At 38.6% G+C, this 17333-nt stretch overlaps 1 protein-coding gene across 2 annotated transcripts; it reads right to left on the bottom strand.

Moving 5' to 3' along the window:
- Positions 1-306: 306 nt before the first annotated feature.
- Positions 307-15810, bottom strand: LOC132631664 (uncharacterized). Of its 2 annotated transcripts, none has more exons than XM_060347322.1 (7): positions 15292-15810; positions 13834-13981; positions 12847-13038; positions 6698-6826; positions 6326-6495; positions 4753-4883; positions 307-704 (listed from the first exon to the last, which is right to left on the bottom strand). In XM_060347322.1, exons 1-7 carry the CDS (start codon positions 15443-15445, stop codon positions 627-629), a joined length of 1002 nt encoding a protein of 333 aa, XP_060203305.1. In that variant the 5' UTR covers positions 15446-15810; the 3' UTR covers positions 307-626. The 2 variants fall into 2 exon arrangements, with proteins under 2 accessions (XP_060203305.1, XP_060203306.1); XM_060347323.1 differs by lacking the exon at positions 307-704 and adding an exon at positions 753-1126.
- Positions 15811-17333: the final 1523 nt, after the last annotated feature.

The raw sequence follows: 17333 nt of genomic DNA, 5'->3' as shown, positions 1-17333 counted from the left end.
AATGACAAAAATAAAGGTAAAGAAGAACTATTAGGAGTTTTACAAGGTACAATGGCTAATCCTAAAGAAGAACTATAAGGAGTTTTAGAAGGTACAATGGCTAATCCTAAAGAAGAACTATAAGGAGTTTTAGAAGGTACAATGGCTAATCCTAATACTTCATTTCCTTTAGGAAACATACTTATCACACAAATTTCATAAATAAAAAAACAAGTGTTAAAGATGGAGATACTTGGGAATGGGGATATATCAAACAGCCACACCCCCGTGAATAGAGAATAGGGTTTCTTTCTCAATAGAGGAGAATGCTATAAAAGATACTATATAGATATAGATTTGTGAAATTTTAAGTATCCATTTGCATTACAAATGCAACTATGTCAAGTAATCTCCTTCCAGTTCCTCCCTCCTAGCACCAAAAGACGGTCAACCTTAGCAAACAGAGATATGTTACAACAATATGTTGCAAGGATCATTTAAATACCTCACATTTAGCTGTCTGCATATGTAATGGAAAGAGAGGAAAATACAGTATATAATCAATCCACTGATCTAAGGATGCACGCCCGGAGTTGGAATCAATGGGTTATACAGTTAAAACACTTTTAGATCTGTACAATCAGGTATCAACTGTGGTCATTAGCTACTGTTTCTTTCATCAAGAAATTTAATGCAAGTAAAGCAGCTCCAACTGCAGGCTCCACCTGAAGAATTGTGTGACAGAAGCATTATACATAGTAGAAAACTAATCATGAAAAATTAGAGGATAACACTTCCCTGGAAGAAAAACAAAGGCCATTCAAGAAAAATTGGGTAAAGGAGAGAAAAAAGAAACTTGTATCCTGGTTTCTTTGTTATCCTTCTGTGTAAGAAACAGTTGATAGACAATGTAGCTATCACAGAGATCAAAGGAGAAAAAATGTCAAAAGGATTCACAAGATGGGACCAATTTTTAGCTTTTACCCATTGGGTTACAAGAATCCATGGAATCTCACACCTTGGGAAATCTCATATCTGGGTAGTCATATAACTGCTCTTCATGGGAGGCCAAAATCAGCTGATACAGGCCTGGGTATTGATGGAGAATGGTTTCACCCTTCTTGTTTAGGTTATATTACTAGAGGCACTGTAATATACAAAATTATCGGACAATAGACAAGAACCAAATGATAATTCGTTAGAGAGTGTTATCAACTAGAATTGGATTGATCAGAGTCAAACAGGATATGTCTAATGTACAGACAAAGAGCAAATACACACTAATAGTGCATCTCAACAGCTCATGGAAAGTTAAAACATCAAACTCGAAGCAATGTCATAACAGTTTGCCCAATATGAGAAGCATGCTCCAATGGAACCAAAGTGAATATTTTTTAGTTATAAAGAATAATCAAACAGAAATGCTTTTAAGGCTTCCCAAAAATTAAAGGATTTCACTTAAAAAAGCAAGGACTTGGAGAAAGAAAAGAACATTTTTACATTGTTGAAAACCAAAGGAGGGGGCCGCCAGAAGTTGAAATCTTGAGGTTGCTTTGATAGAAAATAAATCCAGTATTCTTAGTATGTTATGTGATGAAAGGGGTTTTAATGCACAGTATATATTCACGAAATCCTATTCAACAAATTGAATCCCTACAGCATAGGAACTATTCATAACTTATACCTATTTTCTTTAAAAGGGAAACGATCTTTATCCAATTGGTACATAAATCACTGCATGAAGCAAACAAAATAATTAAGAAATTGACAGAATTAATGGACACGAGTTTAACACTTTTGAACCTCACATTTTTCCTTATGAAAAATGCAGTATCTCATTTCTTTTAACTTCTCGCTTCCACCTTATCTCTATAATTATTCAAACCTAGGTTTCAATTGCCTCTTGTATGGCAAATGGTGATGACCCTACTCAAGGCAACAATGTAAACAAGGTTTTGTTGCACTTGCAAAAAAATTACATGTGCCACACTGTTTACTGTCGACATCTGCAGCTTGCTTGAACTAGTTGTTCTAGTTCGAAAAGGAGAAAGAACACTCAACATACATAAAAGGGAACTTTACATAAATACATATATATGGAGATGCCTCACTAGTTTTTACATGTGCGTTTGTTCTGCGTGCGTGCACATATGCCATGTTTGTGTACTACTTATTTTTTTTAAATGCCAAGGAAAAAAAGAAGAGAATTTCTCCTTAATCCACTTACCCCCAAACCCCCCCTCACAAAAGAAGAATAAAGAAAGGTGGGCTGCAGACAGGCAAGGAGAGAAACTACGAGAAGAATAAAAGAATTCGAGACAGGAAAAAAAAACATGGAAAGGAAGCACGCTCAAGTTAGCATTGGCAATGCAGCTTATATGCAACTGGAAGCAGAATTAACAAATAGAATGGCAATATCGCTACACCGACAAAATATTAGCTAACATAACAAGCCAAAAAATCGGTCCAACTTCAGTATAGCATGTCCTATCTGACTCAAAAACAACCAGCAACAATCATAAATATTATCTTGTAACCATTCACATAAGCATTGATCTTGCAGAATCCTGGCACTCATATTTCAAGGTGTAAAATTTTAATGATACATAATTTCTACAGTGCAGAGACATGCTACCCTCAAACACTTGGGTATCGAAGTAATTGCATGAATCTTATCTGAAACTTTAAGCAAACATCTCTATTCTCTAGAATGTATATCTAACATATAAAGGGTCACCTTAACCTTATATTGGCATTATTGACAACTAATGTTGTTATAAGAAAATGGACCTTGAGCCTAACTCAACCCTCAAAAGCTAGCACATGAGGTAAGGATTGCCCAAGACCATATAAGGAGTCCAAGTGTCCATCCCACAAATGATGTGAGACTCAACACCTCCCGCACACCAGGACTGGACATATAGAGAGTGGACAATATAATATGGCGGCCCAACATCGGATTAAACTTGTGATGGGTCTGACTCTGATATCATGATAAGAAAAATGGACCTTGGGCCTAACAACCCCAAAAGTTAGCTCATGATGTGAGGATTTCCCAAGATCATATAAGTAGTCCAAGGATGTGGGACTTAACATAGTGAAACAGTTGGTTTAAGAGAATTTATTTAAGTTCCCTCTATGTAAACCTTGATCACTGTGTCGAAGGAGCAACTTGGGGAGTCAAGACAACAATTTTTAGCGCCAGAGAAAGCAACCCAATATTGAGAAAGGACACTATTTCCACTATGTAAAGTTTTCTCCATAAAATATTATTCATGCAGCTCCATACTAGGAAGTAGGAAGGTTAACCTAACATCTAAGTTGCGCGGACTATTCGTTTTTTATGCCGCACCCGTCTTGACAAGGGACGAGCATGGGTACGGGTGCAGGATATGTCTCAGATACGGTCAACCAACTTTTGGATACTTTGACCGGAGGCCATGGACAAATTTGGAAAGATAAAACAGATTTAAGACATAGGAAATGGCATACCTTCAATATTATAGTCCTTTTGTGTCATATTCGTTGCTTCATGTTTTAGGCCAAACAGAGAGAAACCAAGAATTCAAGGGGTCGTGTTCTTTATAGCTCTATTGTATATTTTGAATTTTCTTAGCCGAATCCCCGCACCCGTATCCATACCTGGATCCGCACCCTCGAATCTTAAATTTTTAGATTTTGCCAAATCCAACACTCGGATCCGTACCCGTATCGGATATCCGCACCCGAGTCCGAGCAACTTAGCCTAACATTATGAAAGGATCACATGATATCATCTATCAAGAAGCCAAATAAAGGACGGCCTGAGTAAGAGGTAGAACCTTAGCTTATTTTGAAAGAATGAAGAAGCAAAGAATTAGAAGAGACTGTGATATGCTTCTTATGAACCGCTTTTTATATGTAAACCAATCTTTTTATACGACGCCATGGTAAGAAAACATCTTTTTCTTTACCAAAAAGTTTTTGGAAGTTTTCTAAATAGCTTTGTTTATAAAAGTTAAGGTTGAAAGTACTTTATGTAGTTCCTATACACGTAACCAATAACTGTTGCACTCTAAATCCTGTCATCTCTTGTTAAACAAATGAAACGAAAAAGAATAAGAATAGTACTTTTTGGTTTACAGTAATTTTATGTAGTTTTTATATATGTAGACTTTTATTTTTACAAAGTTACAGCGAAAATTTAAATTCTTTATCCTTGAATTCCAAACCCCGCCTATTTTCTTTTTCTTTTTCTTTCTTTTTCAGGATCTTGCATTTCTGAGGGCACCCCAATGTATTAGAGGAGTCTAAGATAGCTTTGAGTTAGCTGTGAACTGTAATTAACTTAAAGCTTCTCAATTGCTTTTCCTGGGGATCTAAAATGCTATTTCCAAATCTATCATATAAGCTATGTATTATTCACATGAAAGGATTTCAACACAAACTTCCCCTTGATGCATGTAGAACAAAACTTTGGACGCATAACAAAGTAACATCTTTCACTAAGCTAGAACAATCTTATATCACTAGTTCTGTGCTCCCTCATTTCGCTCGCAGCTCCAACTATAATGGAAGATAAGGAGCACAAAAAAGTGAGGACCTGATTGAGACTGCACAAACAACAGAAAGCAGGAATGTATGGCATATCAACAGAAATAATGAATTACAAGTAAGATTGCATTTTCCCTCCACCAACTTCAAGGAAAACAGTTACTGAAAGAATCTCTCTTCCTTCCCAATGATGTCTTAAAAACTGGACAAAGTCAATCATATCGAAAGAACAGTACTAACCTTTGGTCTAATTACACAAGCTCCGGAATATGTCTTTAAAATAGAAGTAGTAACTTCATTCCCTATATTCCACTTCTTGTTAGCTCCGAGTACACCTCCAACCACAACAACAGGGAAGGAGCCTTTTCCATCTGCAGTTGTCAACATGAACTAATTTGATACCAAAAGGGAGATAAGAGAAAGGCAAGGGAAGGAAATGGAACAGGGGAAAAGAGATAAAATTAAGAAAGTGAGACAGTTCGAGAGAGAGAGATTGTAAAACCCTATCAATTCATAAGCTTTTCATCCAGTGTTAATACAAAGTAGGAGTATACAAGAGTCCTATTTATCGATAGAGAGCCTTGAACAAGCTAGAATTCATAACAGAGCGGAGACTTTATATCTAACGAAAACATAAGCATACAGAAAATCAAGGAAATAGTGATAATGAGAACTCATAGATTAACACCTGTTCTAAACCATAAAAGACAAGTATGCAAGTAACTAAAATTACATAGAAAAATAATCAACAAATCTAACAAAATACTTTTTTTTGCTTCACGAGTTACATCTTTCTCCCTAGAAGGGCAAAATAAAGAACGGCTCAGATGAACGAGTGTATTAGCATAATTCCAAGGATTTCCATATTAATAGAAGAATCTCATCTTAATTGATGCAAGGCATCAAGAAAAGAATATCTTGAATGTCGAGGGTTGAGTAATTTCATGAAGGGTCAGATGATGAGTATTTAATTGTCCATCAAGCTAGGGTACAGCAATGGTTGAAGAACCAAAACTTGTGCTCTAAAATTGATGTCCTACCGGAAGGAAGACGGGAAAGAGGGGAGAGAAAAGATTAAAACAAGGGGAGAGGGCAGAGGGGGGTGGGAGAAACCGAAAGAAAGAGATAAAAAATAGATTATAGTACCCAACACTAATTCATAGTCCATCAGTTTTGAAACAAAGTAAACAGGGGTCTTTTGATATATATATATATATATATATATATATATATATATATATATATATAGAGAGAGAGAGAGAGAGAGAGAGAGAGAGAGAGAGAGAGAGAAAGAGAGAGGATAGAGATCTAGCAAATAAAAGTAAACTAATCAAAGTGGAGACGGTAGGAAAAGGTGACAACGGCAGGAGATATTAGCTGAACCTAAAAGATCTAAACATAATCTATGATTTAACATATATATATATATATATATATAAAGACTCCAATAATAATATGAAAATTATCTGCGAAGGCCCATCTTCTTCACCTGTTCTCTCTCTCTTGACTTACCTCAGTCACTAAATTAGAACCAGGTATGTATAGGAGAGTATTAACAAGATTTTCTTTGTTTTCAATAAGGTAAATAATTTATTAATGTTTTGACAACCCGTATACAAGTAGTAGTATACCAAAAAGCAGAGAACCTACACCCCAATACTGTGTAAAGGAGAGGATTAAAAAGGGAAAAGGAGCTGAGTAGACATGTATCTCTTATATTGTCATTGATCATCGAGGATTTAAGTGCATGCAACAAAGAGAATGATAAAACATATAAAAGTAGAATTTGTATAACAATTTATCAAGGTCAAACCTTCCCCGGCCAAATGTAGTCTCTGGACAACAGCTTTGACACTTAGAGCCAATTCTTGAACTGCATTATGTAAGATCTCATCTGCAATTTGATCACCATCCTCTGCACAGGATACAACTACTGGAACAAGTGCTGCAATGCGAGCCCAAGATGGATCCGCATATGTCCACCTAGATCCCAATAAGAATGAAATGAACAGCCAAAAATATTGTTCTCAAGTAATATTCTTTAATTTACATCAGTTTATATGGTGTAAATGTTGCCCAGTGTGGGCTTCATTCATCTACACTCTTGTCCATAATGGAATGGAAGAAGCTGGAGAAGGCACTTCAAATGCCCATCAACTTTGACACATCAGTTTAGAGAAGATACCCTATGAGTTCGTCTGGAGAAGAAAGACCTAGTGACTGTAGAATACAACTTGAGAGCATTGTTTGTGGACCTCGGCCATCATGAGCCCTCATCACTGCAATCAATGCCTGAGCTGCAATCCCATAGCCACTGCACTAGCAGGAACTGATAGTTATCAAGAGATTAGCAAGTTCACTTGTCGCATAACTTTTATCAAATACAGTATTTTCTGTGTTCTTTCTTCATTTATTCATTTGTTTACTTATTGTTTTTTCTTTTGCAACAAACCTGAATAAGTGTATATCCTGAACAGTGATCACTATGACAACAACAACAACAACAACAACAACATTCCCAGTGAAATCCGACAATGTGGGGTCTAGGGAGGGGAAAGTGTGCGCAGACCTTACCCCCACCTTGAGAGGTAAGGAGGCTGTTTCCGAAAGACCCTCGGCTCAAGAGAAAACAAGACAAAAGCGTCAGATACGGACAAGCATATCAGAGTAATGCGAAAATAAGAAATAACAAGAGCGAAGAAGTCATGATAAAACAATCTGGGAAGACAAGACCCAACAAATATAAGCAGAAATGAAAGGGCAATAAACGATAGAGCAAAACTACGACCACTAGTGCGAAAGAATAAGTGAGACTACCTACTAGCCTTACTATCCTTCTATCCTAATCTGAGTCCTCCACAACCTCTTATCTAAGGTCATGTCCTCGGTAAGCTGAAACTGCGCCATGTCCTGTCTAATCACCTCTCCCCAATACTTCTTTGGCCTACCTCTACCTCTCCTGAAACCGTCCATAGCCAACCTCTCACACCTCCGCACTGGGGCATCTGTGTCTCTCCTCCTCACATGCCCAAACCATCTCAGCCTCACTTCCCGCATCCTGTCCTCTACCGATGCCACTCCCACTTTGTCCCGGATGTCTCCATTCCTAATCTTATCTCTCCTAGTGTGCCCACACATCCACCGCAACATTCTCATTTCTACGACTTTCATCTTCTGCACATGAGAGTTCTTGACTAGCCAACATTCTGCCCCATACAACAAGTCGGTCTAACCACCACTTTGTAGAACTTGCCCTTAAGTTTTGGTGGCACTTTCTTGTCACACAGCACACCAGAAGCGAGCCTCCATTTCATCCACCCTGCACCAATACGATGAGTGACATCATCGTCAATATCCCCATTTCCTTGTCTAATAGACCCAAGGTACTTGAAACTTTCTTTCTTTTGGACGACCTGAGTACCAAGCCTCACTTCCACGTCAGTCTCATTTGGTACGCCACTGATCCTGCACTTCATGTACTCTGTCTTGGTCCTACTCAACTTGAATCCTTTAGACTCCAACGTCTACCGCCAACCCTCTAGCTTAGCATTAACTCCGCTACGAGTCTCGTCAATCAAGACTATGTCATCCGCGAACAACATACACCATGGCACCTCACCTTGAATTTGTCGCGTCAATCCATCGATTACCAAGGCAAATAAAAACGAGTTAAGAGCTGATCCCTGATGCAAACCCATCAGAACTGGGAAGTGCTCCGAGTCTCCTCCTACTGTCCTTACCCTGGTCTTGGCTCCATCATACATATCCTTGATCGCTCTAATGTACGCCACAGGTACACCTTAGCCTCCAAGCATCTCCATAAAACCTCTCTTGGCACTCTGTCGTAAGCCTTCTCTAGGTTGATGAATACCATCCATGTGCAAGTCCCTCTTCCGCTCCCTATACTTCTCCACTAATATCCTAACAATATGAATGGCTTCTGTAGTAGAGCACCTTGGCATGAATCCAAACTGGTTCTCTGAAATAGACACGCCTCGCCTCACCCTTATCTCTACCACCCTTTCCCACACTTTCATAGTGTGGCTTAGCAGCTTGATACCTCTATAGTTGTTGCAGCTTTGAATGTCGCCTTTGTTCTTGTACAAAGGAATCATTGTACTACACCCCCATTCTTCGGGCATCTTCGCCGTCTTGAAAATGACATTAAACAACCCAGTCAGCCACTCCAAGCCTGTCCTGCCTGCACACCTCCAAAATTCCACAAGAATCTCGTCAGGTCTGGTTGCTCTTCCCCTGCGCATCCTACGAACAGCACCCTTAACCTCATCAACCCTTATATTCCTACAATACCCAAAATCGTGACGCCTCTCAGAGTACTCCAAATCTCCTAACACAATGTCGTTGTTGCCTTCTTCGTTCAAGAGTTTACGGAAGTACGATTGCCATCTCTATCTAGAGAGCTTCCTCCACCAACACTTTGCCATCCTCATCCTTGATGCACTTCACTTGATCCAGATCGCGTGCCTTCCTTTCTCTCACCTTAGACAGCCTGAACAACTTCTTATCCCCGCCTCTATCCTCTAGTTCTGCATAAAGGCGTTTAAAAGTTATCGTTTTTGCTGCCGAAACTACCAACTTCGCTTCCTTTCTCGCTGTCTTATACTTTTCCCTATTCGTCCGCTTTTCTTCATCATCCTTGCTGTCTGCCAACTTCGCATATGCCTGCTTCTTTGCTTCCACCTTCCCTTGGACTTCTCCATTCCACCACCAATCCCCTCGATGCCCACCACGGCGACCTCTCTTGACCCCCAACACCTCTCTAGCTACTTCTCTAATGCAACTGGTCGTCCTATCCCACATACTGGTCGCATCTCCCCTACTCTCCCACGCCCCCAAAGCCGTCAACTTCTCTCCTATCTCTTGGGCTCTAGACGGAGTCAAACTCCCCCACCTAATCCTCGACCGGTCATCCACGACCCTCTTCTTCTTCTTCCTCTTATCTCCAAATCCATCACTAATAGCTTATGTTGGATCTTAAGATTCTCACTCGGAATGACCTTGCAGTCTTTACAGAGACCTTTATCATCTTTTCTAAGGTGCAAATACTCTATCTGTGTCGCAGCCAGCGAGCTACAGAAGGTTACCAAGTGCTCCTCCTTCTTTGGGAACCTCGAGTTGGCTACCACCAAACCAAAAGCCTTTGCGAAATCCAAAAGTGCGACTCCTCCTCCGTTTCTGTCTCCGAAGCCAAAACCCCCATGCACATCGTCATAACCCCTCGAAACGGACCCAATGTGTCCATTGAAATCTCCTCCTATGAATAACTTCTCAGTAGGCGGTAAACCTCTTACCACTTCGTCCAAATCCTGCCGAAAGTGCCTTTTTTCCTCCTCGTCTAAGGCCGTTTGCGGCGCGTAAGCACTAATAATGTTCAAGGTGAACCCTCCAATGACCAACTTAATCGCCATCATCCTATCATTGACACTCCTAACCTCTACCACCTGACCCCTCAACTTACTATCAACTAAGATCCCTAACCCATTCCTATACCCCAACCTACCCGAGAACCAAAGCTTATACCCGTCCATATCCTTAGCTTTAGGCCCTACCCATTTAGTCTCTTGAACGCAAGCAATATTAATCCTCCTCTTCTTAAGAATCTTAACTAGCTCTATGGACTTTCCAGTTAAAGTCCCAATGTTCCAAGACCCTACTCTCAACCTAGAAGCTCCCTTAACCCACTTAGCCCCCGTCCCCGACCGACAACATGACCCTAGTCTACCATCCCTCACTAAAGCTACTAAAGCAAATATACACTAGTCGGGTTTATCTAAGACAAATAAGGATCAACACTAAAGCGACAAAGAGCTAAAGGCAAGAAATCGAAATAAATATTCAATTAAGTAGGGCAGGCAAAAATTATAAGGCTAAAAGACGGAATGGGTACGGGCTACCGGAGGTACCAACTCCAGGTAAATGGAACTTGTTAACCGCCGGAAAATACTGTTCACCTACCGGAAGATACTGTTCACCGCTGTACTCTGCTGGGGACTTGGGTACCTGTTCAGGCCTGACCGGAAACCTACTGGAGAAGGGTTTCCGGTTGCAGGGTAGAGGAGGAAAGAAAGGAAAGGAAAAGAAAAGAGAGGAAGAGAGAGAAAATATCTGCCGCCCGGCCAGTCGGCGGCGGTCGGAGTGGCTAGCCCGGGGGGGGGGGGGTGAAGGGAGTCACTGATCTTACCGTTGGGGGGTGAGGAGTGAGAGAAGAGAGAGGAGAGAGGAGAGAGAAACCAATTAATGAAAACAATCATTACAGTGATCACTATGACATGAACAAAAAAACGAACGAACATAAATGGCAGTTTGAAAAAATTAGTGTATTAGTGAGCAATTATTAAAGTTGTATTCTGCCCCATCCTTGATCTAGGGCTGTTTCGCCTCAAAAACACAAAAATGATGTACAAATAAGGTACAGAAAATAAACAAATTAAAGATCCCAGTTGCTTTGTCCAAGGAGTATCCTAACCCAAATATAACTGATGGCCAAGTGCGAATTTGGACGTATCACTACATCCAAGAAATAAACAAAAAACACGTGACAATATAGTCCATATATGTGTTCTGAAACTTATCAACAACAACAACATACCCAGTGTAATCTCACAAGTGGGGTCTGGGGAGAGTAGAGTGTACGCAGACCTTACCCCTACCTTGGCAGGTTGAGAGGCTGTTTCCGATAGACCCTCGGCTTATCAAAATCCTAAAATCAGTATTAGATACATCTCATGTTTTCAAAGTCAGTTGGACGTTTTCTCCCTGTAACTTTTGCTTGAGATGTACCTCAAGCATGGATGACCTTTGGATTAGAATAGTGAATTTTTTTACTCCTAAAGGGCTCCAGACAAGTAATATTATTCTCTTTGAATAACCACATGAACTAGAAACAGGCAAATATTATTCTCTTTGAATAACCACATGAACTAGATGCAGGCATCAAAGCAGAACATTGCAGGTACTTACAAAAAACTTACCCCTGATATATTTAGATGAAATATGGTAACCTGAATCAATTCTACCTGTTGCAGCCCAATTAAGTGTCAAAGCAAAGCATCAAAGGATAGTTCCTAGCATTGATGACTTACCTTGACCCTGAAGCTCAATTCAACATTTAAAGTTTTATATTGCATCCAATGACACCGTATCAGGACAAGGGAGAAATGAATATTGCTCATAATCCACTTCAACGTGATATAACCAATCATGTTAAGGAAGATAGACACTATATCAATGAAAAGTTGGATGCAAAATCATAATACTAGCCCTGAAAATTGGGATCAAGTCGTCATGGGCTTAACCAAGGGTGTAGTAGGAGCTATTCCATAAAACCTCATTGAAAGCTAGGCACATGAAATATAACATTTATGACAAGCTTGGGGGAGAATCCAGAGTTACTGCCAATTTGAGATGCACGTGGAAACTGAAAGTTGCTAGGGCACAGAATAACAGCTCTCTGGGATCTCTTCCTATTCCTTTGATCATTTTTATCTCTTTTTTATGAAGTTATTTGCTCATTTTTATCAATTTCAATTGTCAAATCAAAGTATCTATAACCGAATTCATCGGTCAATCAGAATTAGGAGAACAGAATCAGAATTAGGAGAACAGAGTATCATTTCAATGTCTTCAACTAAGATAAACAACTAGTAAAAGAGTTAGTTCAAGTGCTCCAACAGGTAAGGACTAAGTTCTCTGATTCAGAACATAATCTGAATGAGTTTGGATTTAAAACGCTACCTCTGAGCAGCAATAAACTCACTAGAGAGTCCTAAATATTGAAGTAAAATAATCTATGAGGACACAAATCAGTTCTAGTATCAAGTTTAGCTCTTATGAAAACCGGATCTCTCATCTATCCAAATGTCGCTTGCTATATTCACAAAACTCTCTACTCGTGCAATGAGTTCAAGGTTTCTAGTTTAGCCATCATTTGGCAAACATGTGTAGCATGCAACATGAACATCTGCCACTGTGCAACAAATGTGAAAATTCAACTGTTAATCAGAACTTGATAACATCCTCACACAATTTACAAAGTTAGCAGTACAGAAAGCTACACCACTAAACTTTACCATGCAGATATGTCTATGGAGACCTTTTCAAGGCCAACTGATATGCTGAAATTCTAAATTAGCAGAAGTGTACTTTCTTATGACAAAAAACACAAAAAGTGAAAAACACAAAAACAATTAATTTCCTATATATATGAGCAGAATATATTTCTCCACATATTCGTCTTTTTCAGGTTATAGGGAAGAGGAAAATGTAGCAGAATACGAATCTTTATGAAAAACAATGAATACGCACCAACTTTACCTCCCCCAATCACCCAAAACAGGCCCTGCTCCCGCGGCCCGAGCTTCTCTTCCATCTTCAGTAAATCCATAAGAAATGCTTCCTGTACCAGCTATCAGAACACAGCCATGAAGTTTTCCCATCGTACCACTTGCTAGAGCAGCCACGGCATCATTCTGAATATACAACTTAACATGACTTGGGAATGTGCTCCTGTAAAATTATCATAGTTTTGACAATTATTTAGTGAAAAGTATAGACATTTGGAATTGATATTCTAGATACAACATTATCACAAGTATAAAGTATTTCGCATATCAAGGTCCGAATGTCCCATAATTTTGGAACAATTAGCTCAAGGTCCAAATGTCCCATAGTTTTGAAACAATTAGCATTCAAGGCACAATTATGTGAAATTGCTTGCTAAAATTAGCACTACTGAAGCTCCCAGGGCTTTGATTCATCCGCCGAGATAGTACAATACTGGATGTAAGGTAAGAGCACATCACGAGTTCAAGTCCTGGCTGGTGGGCCAAGTCTAATATTTGAGGAGAAGGTTATAGGGGCGGACCCGTTATTCCACCGAGTTTCGAAGCTGGAACAGCAGATTTCTCGGTTATTAAAAGCAAATGTCGGCAGCCAAATATTGAGACTAGAAGCTGGAACAGCAGATTTCTCAGTTATTGAGAGCAAATGTCGGCAGCCTAATATTGAGACTAGAAGCTGGAACAGCAGAATTCTCGGTTATTAAGAGCAAATATCGGCAGCCTAATATTGAGACTAAGTTCAAAAGTTACACCTGAAGTACAAGATTAACTCCACAAACAAACAACAAACAACAACATACCCAGTGTGATCCCACAAGTGGGGTCTGGGGAGGGTAGGATGTATGCAGACCTTACCTCTACCTTTGTGGGGCAGAAAGGTTGTTTCCAAAAGACCCTCGGCTCAAAGAAAGGAACTCCACAAACAAAAAGAACAGTAAACAAATGAGTGCAAGGAGCAAACCTCAGCCAGCCTAATATTTTCTCCTGATCCTTTGGATGGTTCACACCAGATAGACCCAAACAAACTGCTTGAACAGCTGATCGTTTGACACCAGCATCAAACAAAGCTTCTTCTATAACCTTTTCCAGTGTTTCTCTAGCTACATCTTCTGTAAACATAGACCCAAAATGAAATGGCTAAAGAAACTCATATCTATTAGGAATCAAGAACATTTAACTTTATTAAAAAAAAAAAAAAAGGAATCAGGAACATCTATGCCTTATGACATTACTTCAACTGTAAGGAAAACATTTCTAGCAGTTGATTTAACAAACTTCAACAATTGAACAACTGTTGAAATCCACAGAAATACACAACATTATTCCGCTCATAGCATTCAATGTGGATTGACTTGCAATGATGACCATTCATGCTCAACATAATTTCCAAAAAGCATGTATAACAAAATGAGATAACAATTCAGAACCTTAGCCATATGGTCAAGTACAAATATCCTACTGAACTGCATATATTAATTTTGCTTCTGATTAGTTGACCTACTTAATCTGCTATGTGAGCTTTGCATAGCACAGTCGGTCCAAAGTGCAGATAAAGAAGGATGGTTGCGGCAGGTTGACAACCAGGACCAGCAAAATATAGCCTAACTATGACGAGACACCCGAATACTTAATTTATTTGGATTTGGAACATCCACCCACGTGCAGACGACCGTAGATAGGGCAATGGAGACAAAGGAGGATTCATACAGTTGACCTCAACTAGTATGGAATTAAGAGATAGTTGATTGATTAGTATGAGCTACTTGTTTTCTTTCTACCTTGTTCCTTTCCCCCCATGAAAAGCAAAAGGAATACTTAAACTCTAGATTTTAGATACCAAAGACCAGAAAGGTCTTCCTGATTATTCTTTTCCAATAACTAACAAACACCCAAGAAAATACAACATGAGAAACCCTTATTAATGTTAAAAAGGAAGCAAATGAAGCAACCAACATAAATCAAAAAACTTTCCCCTTTTTCCTTTGAATTATACAAGACACATTCATATATTCAAAACCTTAATCAGAAATTGCAAAACAGCAATTATGTCTCAATTCAAACCACTTAGTGTTTACTATATGAATCATCAATATCCATTTTGCTGGAATTGAGCAGCTTTATTCTACTACTCACTAATTTATACTCCCTCCGTCCCAATTTAAATGTCTTAGTTTGACTGGGCACAAAGTTTAAGGAATAAATAGAGACTTTTGAATCTTCAGGTCCTAAATTAAAGATGTTTATAATATACTAAAGTGCCTGTTGAATTTTGTAGTTATAAATTGACACGTATGATGTTTGAATTGTGAACTTGAAAGACCAAAAAAGAAAGCAAGACAGTTAAATTGGGAGGGAGGGAGTAGGAACTGAAAACGATAATTCTAATTGAAATCCAATCTACAAGTAAAAGATTGTATACCTCCAACGCTATTAAAATTGGAACAGCCGGCAACAGCGCGACCCATAATTGGAAGAGGATCAGGGATGTTGTCATGCATAAGTGTCATACAAACACACACAGTTGAGGTGGTTCCTCCATCTACCCCTAATATCACCTCTGTTTCTGAACCCATTTACCAACACACACAAATACTCCTACTATTTCTTGATTTCAATATATGAATTTAAGTCAATATGGGGGAGGTACAAGAATTCAGATTTTTATTTTTTTGGATAAATATAGGATACGATGGAATTGATCTAATTCTTTAATTTATTTATACACGAGAAAAGTGGGATTGGGCTTTGTTTAACATCAGTTGACTTCGTTGCTGTCAAAGTTGATTCTTTAGGTTTGTTACCCGTACGTTTGGTTCTTGGGGTACACCAACTGTATTGTTTGATTCACTTGTGTTGAGATAACATTCATAAATTGCTTATGCCATTGCAAAGATTAGTAATGCAAGCATCAGGTATGGTGAGATTATTTCTATCCGGTGTTTGGTGTGATTTATTAAAAATAATAACATGCATTCTATAATTTTTTAAAAAATTATTTATTTACCAAAATGTCCTTCACATCAGCCACAATTTTGTCTTTAACAATGCTAATGCATGTATTAATACTTTTGTATTGCTAATACCATGACTTGCTAAGTACTCCCTCCGTCTCAAAATATTTATCGCATTTTTATTTACACGTCCATTAAGAAAGCATTTATAAGGGTGACATTTTAACTATTTTACCCTCTTAACATATTTCATCATGTTCTCTCTGCTCAATAAATATTTACTCCAGTAATAATGAAATCTCTTAAGTGTTGGTATGTAAACTCACAAAATCAACTCATTAATGTAATTAATACAAGGGTAAAATGAAAAAAGAACTACTTAATTTTGTCTTGGATAAATAAAATGACAAATATTTTGAGACAAGTATTTTTAATAAGGACGACAAATATTTTGAGATACAGGGAGTATTAGTTATACACAAGATAATACCAAATATAATGTATAACTAATAGTTATACATAAGTTAAAAAAGTGTAACAAACAAGAAATTAGTAATACATAAAGTTAATTCATGCCTTATTTTATCTAATATCTCTTACCAAACGACCTCGAAATGATTGGGTTGAAAAAAAAAATGTTACACCTCGTGGTTTTGTACACTGAGATTTTTCGTGTGTTAATGGTTCTAGTCTTGGACACCGGGTTATCAAGGTTAAATTAGATTAGACATGCTTATCTTATAGTTATAAGGGGTTAAGTTTATGTTTAGCAGGTATTGGAAGGATTAGAGGCTCAATGAATCGACGAGAATACATTTCAGCAAAAGTTGAGATTTACGGTTGAATCTACGGACCGTATATTTTGTACGGACCGTAAATTCAATGGACTCCACCGTAAAATTGAACCAGTGAGTGATGGTGTTCTGTTGGGGATTTATGGTCCAAATGTACGAACCGTAAATTTTATACGGTCCGTATATCTGAGGCAGTGGCAGATTTTTTTTTAAAAGGCTAAGCATGCATGACTTCTACCTTAAAAGGCATTTAGATGTACAGGTTATTTCTCTTATCTCATGCAACTTTCCATATCTTTTATTATGTTGTTATTCATGCCTTACATACTTAGTACATTATTCGTACTGACATCCTTTGTTTGTGGACACTGCGTTCATGCCCGCAGGTAGGCAAGGAGACGAATCGGATCCCTAGGTGCTTCATCCGCGATTGCACAGCAACACTCCATTTGCTTCGGAGCTACAGTCTATGGTATTGTTCTTTTGAGTACATATTTGGGCATGGCGAAATCCTGTCCCGTCCTTATGATGTTTTATACTCCTTGTAGAGGCTCGTAGGCAGTTGTATGTAGTTAGATATCCTGTAACCTTATCAGTTCATATTGTTGTATATCATTTTTGGTAGCCTTGTCGGCTTGTTCATATGGGCGTAGTTGGAGATGTTATACAGACGTGTTTTATCTCTGAACACATGCTCTTATAGATTATGATAGTTA

This window comes from Lycium barbarum, chromosome 3 (assembly GCF_019175385.1).
Source record: "Lycium barbarum isolate Lr01 chromosome 3, ASM1917538v2, whole genome shotgun sequence".
Classification (NCBI taxonomy): domain Eukaryota; kingdom Viridiplantae; phylum Streptophyta; class Magnoliopsida; order Solanales; family Solanaceae; genus Lycium; species Lycium barbarum.
This window is presented reverse-complemented; position numbering and strand designations above follow the sequence as displayed.